The 8,883-nt window shown below is 32.6% G+C and overlaps 1 protein-coding gene across 10 annotated transcripts in view; it reads right to left on the bottom strand.

Moving 5' to 3' along the window:
* The window catches only part of LOC106880568 (kinesin-like protein unc-104), a 305,280-nt gene that overhangs the window by 61,098 nt on the left and 235,299 nt on the right, over positions 1-8,883 (bottom strand). For all 10 annotated transcript variants that reach the window (XM_052976565.1, XM_052976570.1, XM_052976569.1 and 7 more), the window contains 3 exons: positions 2,462-2,599; positions 1,680-1,798; positions 303-391 (listed from right to left, as the gene is read on the bottom strand). In XM_052976565.1, the coding sequence (XP_052832525.1) occupies positions 303-391; positions 1,680-1,798; positions 2,462-2,599 (346 nt within the window). The remainder of the gene's footprint in view (positions 1-302; positions 392-1,679; positions 1,799-2,461; positions 2,600-8,883) is intronic.

The raw sequence follows: 8,883 nt of genomic DNA, 5'->3' as shown, positions 1-8,883 counted from the left end.
TATATATATATATATATATATATATATATATATATATATATATATACAAACATGTATATATCTACACACATACACACAAGTAATCTGCATGTGTATGCATTTATATATATGCATATATGTATGCATATATAGTACCCATATATATTGTCTCTAAGATACATGTGTGTATACATACATATGTATATATACATATATGCACACACACACACATACATGAACACTAGCACATACACATATATATGTACACACAAGTAAACACACCAAGTGTGTTCAGGTAGACAGTCAAAGTAAATTGAACGCACCTTTTCAAAGTAGTTATCGTCATCAAAAGATATTTTGGCATTTCCAGATTGTTTGATTCCTGGAGCATAATCAACAGTGTCCTCTTTTTCTATAAAAAAGAAAAAAAAAAAAAAAAAAAAAAAAAAAAAAAAAAAAAAAAAACATGTTTCTTTTGCATAATATTTATTTCCACTCTGTAAATAACCCACGTACTTTGCACCCAAGACATGAATTCATTACCAGAAATGAAATTTAACCCTTTAACATTCAGATTTCTCTGTCAAATTTTATGCTTATTTATTCACATTGATTTGACTTAGTCCTGCATTATTTTGTAGTAATATTATAGGGTAAGTGGTGAAGGCAAGTGGCATAATGGTTAGGGTATTCAGCTCATGATCACAAGGTTGTGAGTTCAATTCCCGGTGATGCATTGTGTCTTTGAGCAAGACACTTTATTTCATGTTGCTCCAGTCTATTCAGCCAGCAAAAATGAGCAGTATCCGTATTTCAAAGAGCCAGCCTTGTCACATTTTGTGTCACGCTGAAAACTACTTGCACATCAATTTCATGAGCAGGCTGTTCCATTGATCGGATCAACTGGAACCCTCGTTGTCATAACTAACAGAGTGCCATAGGGTAAGTATGACAGGCCGGATCTGACCAGTTTCAATATATAGATGTTTTTGATCTAGTTTGGATTCTTTGCCATCAAATTTGAATTTTTTGCAATCAAATTTGATGGTAAAGAATGCAAATTTGATGGTAAAGAATGCAAATTTGATTGTAAAGAATTCAAATTTGATGGCAAAGAATCCAAACTAGATCAAAAACATCTATAAAACAGATAGGATATTTTGTCTGAACATGGCCGGTTTAAATGCTAAATATACAAAAAAAGAATTTGGTTTCATACTCTAACTTTAGCCTCAGAGTATCTGGCATAAAGCCACCATGCTCTCTATTACAACACAACTCAGTCAAGGAAGCATTTTCTTTGTCATAGGAGTTACTTGGCAACCTTGCTAGTGCCAGTGTCATTAAATAAAGCATCTAGTACACAAGGTAAAGTGATAAAGTGATTGGAGATTCAGAAGGGCATCCAGCCATGAAAACCATGCCAAAGTAGACATTGGAGCTCAAAACAGTTCTCTATTTCATCACATCTTGTGAAACCACCTGAACCATGCCAGCATGAAAGACAGACCCTTGATGACGACAACGATGATGATGATAATAATGATGGTGGTGATTATGATGATTATGAAAACGATGGTGGTGATGGTGGTAATGATAATGGTGTTGGTGGTGGTAGTGGTGTTGATAATGGTGATAAGGAACTTTATTCTACAGAGTATTTGGTCAGCAGAATGCGAAGAACGGACCAAATGTCTTACCTGTCACAGCTTGGACAGCCACACATAAGTATCCTTTCACATCTCCTTTCTCGTTGACAATGGCAACACGATGTACCAAAGGAACCGGATAGAATAAGTTACTCAAGTATACAAAGGATCTGTTTCGGTGTTTTGGGTGGAGAAGGAATAAAACAGAAAAGAATAATTTAACAAACATATTTAAGGAAATAACATTTGATATACGTATGCACACACACCGACACACACAAATATATAGACAAATACACTTTATATATTTTGACTCCAAGGAAGATATAGGGTGTGGCACACAAGCAGTCAGTTCCGTATGCATTGCTTTTCATAGACGAAACAGCTGTAAGCTAATGAAGATGGCTACATAATTTCTGTTCTTTTGTTATTCAGTAACTGACCTCTCTTTCTCTCTGTTTGTGTGTGTGTGTATATATATATATATATATATATATATATATATATACACACACACATACACATCATTCATGCACTTATATACACACACATACCAGATACATATACATTTATGCACACATGCTTGCTTATATATTCGATGCAAGTTATAGCAACACACAAATTAGATTGTGACAAATAAATGGATTCAAGACATGGGTGTCATTAGACATGTTCAAATATCTCCTTAAAAAAGGGATATTTTACACACACACACACACACACACACACACAAACATATATATAAGATAGATACTCAGAACACACATACACACAATTTAACTTTTATAGAAGAAAACAATGAAGGAGAAGTAAAAGAAGAGATATGAATGTACCTTCCTACAAGACGAAACCAGGGAAAGCGGTCATAAAACGGATCACCACCAGTCATGTTATCGATGCTTGGTTCAGGTGAAGTAGGGGAAAGCTCAGCCTCATTGTGGTACATTTCTCGCATCAGCTCCAGTCTTTGTCTGCAAAGAACAAGGAATTTTAAAAAATAATAAAAATCATATAATTCTTGTTTTCTCTAAAAGTCGTTGTTTGTAACATTTGCATGTTAGGGAAAAATAACATTGTATTTTTGAGAAAATTTTTTTTTTTTTTTTACCATGGAATAAATATGCAATAGATATTATTATTATCATTATCATTTTTACTATTATCAAAGCAATGAGCTGGCAGAATCAGTAGCATGCTTGACAAAATGCTTAGAAACATTTCCTCTGTCTCTATCTCCTGGGTTCAAATTCAGCTGAGTTCAACTTTGCCATTCATCATTTTGGGGTCAATGAAATATGTACTAGTTGAGCACTGAGGTTAATGTAATCAACTAACCTCCTTCCCCAAAATTTCAGGAATTGTAACTATAGTAAAAAGAATTATTATTGATATTGGTTTGAAATTTTGGCACAAGACCAGCAAGTTCAGGGAGTGGGTAAGTCAATTAACATCAACCCTAGTGCTCAACTGGTACTTATTTTTATCGACCCAGAAAGGATGAAAGGTAAAATCGACCTCAGCAGAATTTGAACACAGAACATAAAAACAAACAAAATACCACTAAACATTTTGTCCAGATACTAATGTTTCTCCCAGCTCAAAATTATTCTCCCTTAGAATTATTATTCATATTATTATTATTATTATTATTATTATTATTATTATTATTTATACACTGTTGCTTTTCATGTCCCACCCTCCACTTTCCCCTTTTTATTTACCATAACTGATTCTGGGAGGACCCTACCACTGATTTTGTAATTTATGCTAGTTCTTGTGACAAAGCACTGGATGGACAAAATGCTATATGGGATCCCCTCATTAGTCCCATGCCTTTTATGATATGGGTTCAAATCCTGCCAAGATCAACTTTGCCTTACATCTTTCCAGTTTTTATAAGTAAGGTTCTAGTTTTCTTAACTAAGGTACTGATTAAATTCTAGGATTGATGATAACCACTAAACCCTTCAATTCCAAAATTGCTGACCTCGTACCTAAATTAGAAACGACTAGTATATTCATTATCATCATCATCAAGGAAGACAACTGGCAGAACTGGTAGAGCATCAGACAAACTACCTTATGGTATCTGTTGCAGCTCTTTATGTTCTAAGTTCATAACCGCTAAGGACAACTTTGCCTTTCATTCTCTTGGGGCAGCTTGTGAAGTTGTGATATTCATACTGTTCCAGGAAATGGTTGAGACTACAGTAAAATCAAGCCATTCTGACAAGAGAATTGAAACCAGTTCTCAAATGGAATTTGTCAAGAACTCACTCCCACTAAAATTACAGTACCCTGAATTACAAGCAAGAAAGAATTATGGATGCAAATCCTACTTTTACTTTGTCTTCTCATTAAAAAATGATGAAGAGCAGTCAAAAAATTCCACAGAGAATATTTCAGGAGATGGTACAACTGGTAGCTGCCCGTTTGAAAACCCGTACCCTAGTCAACAGTTAGCCAGCCTGATGCCTAACCATTTTCATCCTGCCACATTATCCACAGTATTTCATTCTTGCTGCTTTAGCCGTTTAGCATTCAATTACTCTATCAAATGTAAGCCCTGTTTATTCATATTGTTTTAAATTAATCATGCATCGTCTCATAGCTTTGAAATTTTGATGGTATGACTGTTTACTTTTAGAATGACATTGTAGGATAGGTAAGGGAGGCTGGATCTGGTTAGTTTGAATGTAAGACAGCATATTTAGGCTGGATATGGCCAGGTTAAATGCTAAAGGGTTAGATCACCAAACTGTAGTGAATACAGACCACTGCTTTAAGTCTTTTGCTACAATATTTGTTGAAATAGACGGCCTTCGTTTCAATTAATCTTGAAACAATGAAAAATTTAGTAGAATATCATCTTCATCATCATTTATAAGGTAAAGAAAAAGTAAATCATGCCAACTCATAATGGCCAATTTCTCGATTTAATGGCACATAAATTCCCCACCTGGACTGTCCACTGCAGGATTAATAAATTTTTGCCAGTGGAACGGACTGGAGCAATGTGAAATGAAGTGTTTTGTTCAAGAATCAAAACCACAATCTTATGATCAAGAGTCCAACACCCTAACCACTAAGCCATGTGCCTCCATGGACAACACTATAGCATAAACATTACTTGAGGGATATCAATATAATGTAAAAGTCCTCAGTGGTAATCCACCAACACAGTAGGTTACAACTATGTGCATAATGACCATTGTATTACGGGTATTACTAGAATCTATCAGCTCCAGAAGAGAGAAAAATCAATAACAAATGCTCGTTAGATTTTAAGCAAAAAAAATATATATATATAATATAAAAAGGTAACAAAATCCTACATTCTACTATCAAGGTTATCACTTATGACAAATGATAATTAAGGTAATTGCAATACTCAAAAACTAATTTATTGGGATAATTGGATTACAAATACAACATCAACCAGTAAATAATAATAATAATAATAATAATAATAATAATAATGATGATAATAATAATAATAATCATGATGATGATGAGGATTTCAAATTTTGGCACAAGTCCAGTAATGTTGAGGAAGGGGATAAGTCAATTACATCAACCCCAGTGTTCAACTGGTACTTATTTTATCGAGCCCGGATGATGAAAGGCTAAGTTGACCTTGGTGACATTCAACTCAGAACATAAAGACAGATGAAATGCCACTATGCATTTTACCCAGTGGGCTAACGGCTCTGCCAGCTCACTGCCTAATAATAATAATAATAATAATAATAATAATAATCCTTTCTATTACAGGCACAAGACCTGAGATTGTGGGGAGAGGACTAGTCGATTGCACTGACCCCAGTGTTTCAACAGGTACCTAATTTATTGACCACCCCAAAAGGATGAAAGGCACAGTCAACCTCAGTGGAATTTGAACTCAGATCTAGCGATCAGCAAAATACTGCTAAGCATTTTCCACGACATGCTAATGATTCTGCCAGCTCACCACCTTAATAATAATAATAATAATAATAATAATAATAATAATAATAATAATAATAATCTACAAATTGGTATGAAAAATGCCTTTCCCAAATGCATCATACATTATATATATATATATTACCCATTCCATTCATTTGTGTGTATGTGTGTGCATACACACACACAAACACACACATTGGTTTAACTGTATTGGTTGAATCAGCTCAATAGATGCTATTTACCACAAGAACAAAAGTAACAGTACTAATAGCTATAATAATAATAATGATGATGATGATGAGAATGATGATAAAATCATTTACTGCAAAATTTTCAGAGAAAGGTGAGCAAGAGATGGAAAAAAAAATTAAAAACAAGGTGAAACATAATTGAAAAGCTAATGCAATTGATACAAAATGAAAAACTATTGCAGAAAAAAAATATAACAATAACTGACAAAAAAATAAAATAAAATGAATAAAATAAAATAAAATAAAAAAAACAACTACAAACAATTACAACAAAAAAAAATAAGTGAAATATTGTCCAGCTTTGTTGATAGAGCAGTAAAGCGAAAAACAGCATAGAAATGTGCCGCAGTGGCGCTGTGAGGAGCTGATAATTTATGTGCGTTCCTATCAGTATATATCCAAGGAATATTTATTAACTGATACTATTTCATGCAATTTTGATATGTTTCTACATTATGAACCACAATATACTGTCATAAACATTAATTTAATATGACGTAACGTTGAAATTAATTACGATGTCCGTTAAGCAGGAATAGGGTTTATAAATTCCACTCGATACAACACAAACAACACACACTAAGGACTAAGGTATTCAGAGCATGCGCTACTATTTCTGTTGCCTTCTCATTTTCTACACTCATTATCAATATAAATTATACAGTAGCTTTGATATTTTGAAACTTATTTATTAAAAAAAATATTTATATCTAGTTGACAATGATACTATTTTCATAGGTACATGTGTACGAGGAGGATATACATAGATACATAGATAGGGGGAGGTTGCAAGGTGTATGCATGGTATGTTTTTGCTTTTGCTTTTTTTTTTTTCCATTTTGTTTTGATGGAGTAAATTTTTTTCGTTATGCTTGAGGTACAGGTGTGTCTGTGTGGTCAAAAGGTTCACTGCCCACCCATATAGTCTGGGGTTCAGTTCCTATGTATAGTGCTTTGGGTATCTTCTACCATAGCTCCTACCCAACCAAAGCCTTGCAACTGGATTCAGTAGATGGAAACTAAAAGAAGCCAACTATATAAGTGTGGGGAGGCATCTACTTATATCTTGACATTGCACAATGGTTGGAAATAAGTATCATCATCATGCAAAAGGTGGCCTTTGTTTCCAAACTTATACAAAAACATGTTTGGCCATGGGTGAAATATTACTTTGCTTGGGAAAAGATGAAGGTTGGCAACAAGAGGGGCATTTGACCAGAGAATATCTGCCCCAAAGAAGTTCATCTAACCCTTAAAAGAATGGAATAATTGATATTAAAACAATAATAATGATTTTTAGCAATTTTTCCAGTGTGTTATTAATGTATATAGATGTAGTGACAAAATTTGGTAAGTTAATAGGGTTTCGGAAAATGCCCTTAGGTGTTCAAAATCAATTAAAATTTGAGCAGAGAAATATATTTATCCTAATTCAATACTGCTTGTACTTGTGGTGACATTCACCAGGGGTGGGTTTAACCAGCTCTGACCAATAAGTTCACCATGCTGGACAGTTGTAATGGTTTATCCTTTCTTGATTTCACTGCCAAAGACCATAGACTTGGGGGGCCCAATTGAACTGAAGACCTCAACACATACAATTCAATCAATCTATTAAGTTGTTTGTAATGTTACCTGTGATAGACGAACAACACAGCCTAATGCAATGAAATGAAACCAGAGCTAAGCATGTTTAAATAGCCATTCATTCACACCTCAAAAGCATTCTTCATGAAAATTCCTGAGTTCATCAGAATAGCAATGTAAATTGAGCCAGTTTAAATGGAAAATTCAAATCTAGCCAGCAAATAATATATTTATGTCACTAGAACAAATTGTATGAAGGAATATCATGAAAAGGACAGCAAAATTTGTTCTTGTTTTGGTTGTTTTTTAAAGTTATATATGTCTTCGAAATTATTCTATTTCTTCATAAAGAACAAAAAATGAGGATTAATTAATTCTATTTAAATGGAATAAAAAGATTTAATCAGTTTTAAAAACTCAAATTAAATTAATGAACTTAATAAAATCAATTAGAAATTTAGATAAAAATTTTAAGTGATCAGTAGAATTTGTATATTTTTTTTTATCTATTGTTAGTAAAATTAATTAAAACTTGTTACAAACAGAAAAATAAAAACAATAAATTTATTACAAGAATGAAATAAAAAGTAATGTTTAAAAAATATATTAACATAAATTAAGTTAATAAAATTTGAATAAAAATTAATCAATCAAATTGAAAAAATTAATAAACATTGAATAGAAATTTTCAGTTTTAATCTTGATTAATAAATTAAACTTATTAAAATATTTTTATCAAAAAATTGTAAAAATTAAAACTGTTTAGATACAAGAGAATAAATTAGAGAAGAAAAAAAAAAAACAAAAGGAAAAAGCCAACCTCCCTCTTTCTAAAAGCAAAAAATTGACATAATTAGATTCATAATTAAAAAAATTGAAAATTTTAATGGTGACTTATAGAGAAAGAAACTTCAGATAGATAAAAGAAAGGGGGTGGGACTGGGTGCTGTACTGTTCCTGTCACTCCAAATGGTAGAAATAATATAGGGGCTAAAATATCTAAAATTTCACAAACACACCTCATCAAGGATCCAATCCCTCTCGAATTTAATGTGTGCTAAAGTTGATTCATAAAGGATCCTTTCTATTATAATAAAGGCTTAAATTTCAAAAATGGGTTGTAAAGAAAAACATCCTACATATACACACACACACATATTGTGACAGCATGTATGTATATGTGCATATATACATATATATATATACACATACACACACTCACATGTATTGTGATAATATGTATATACATACATACATACATACATACATACATACATATATATCTTTTATCTTTTACTTGTTTCAATCATTAGACTGCAGCCATGCTGGGGCACGACCTTGAAGAATTCTTAATTGAATGAATCAAACCCTGGTACTTATTCTATTGATCGCATTTGCTGAACCACTAAGTTATGGCAATGTAAACAGACCAACACAGATGTATGTACGTGTGTGTGTGCATGTATATA

This window comes from Octopus bimaculoides, chromosome 25 (assembly GCF_001194135.2).
Source record: "Octopus bimaculoides isolate UCB-OBI-ISO-001 chromosome 25, ASM119413v2, whole genome shotgun sequence".
NCBI classification, from domain to species: Eukaryota; Metazoa; Mollusca; class Cephalopoda; order Octopoda; family Octopodidae; genus Octopus; species Octopus bimaculoides.
This window is presented reverse-complemented; position numbering and strand designations above follow the sequence as displayed.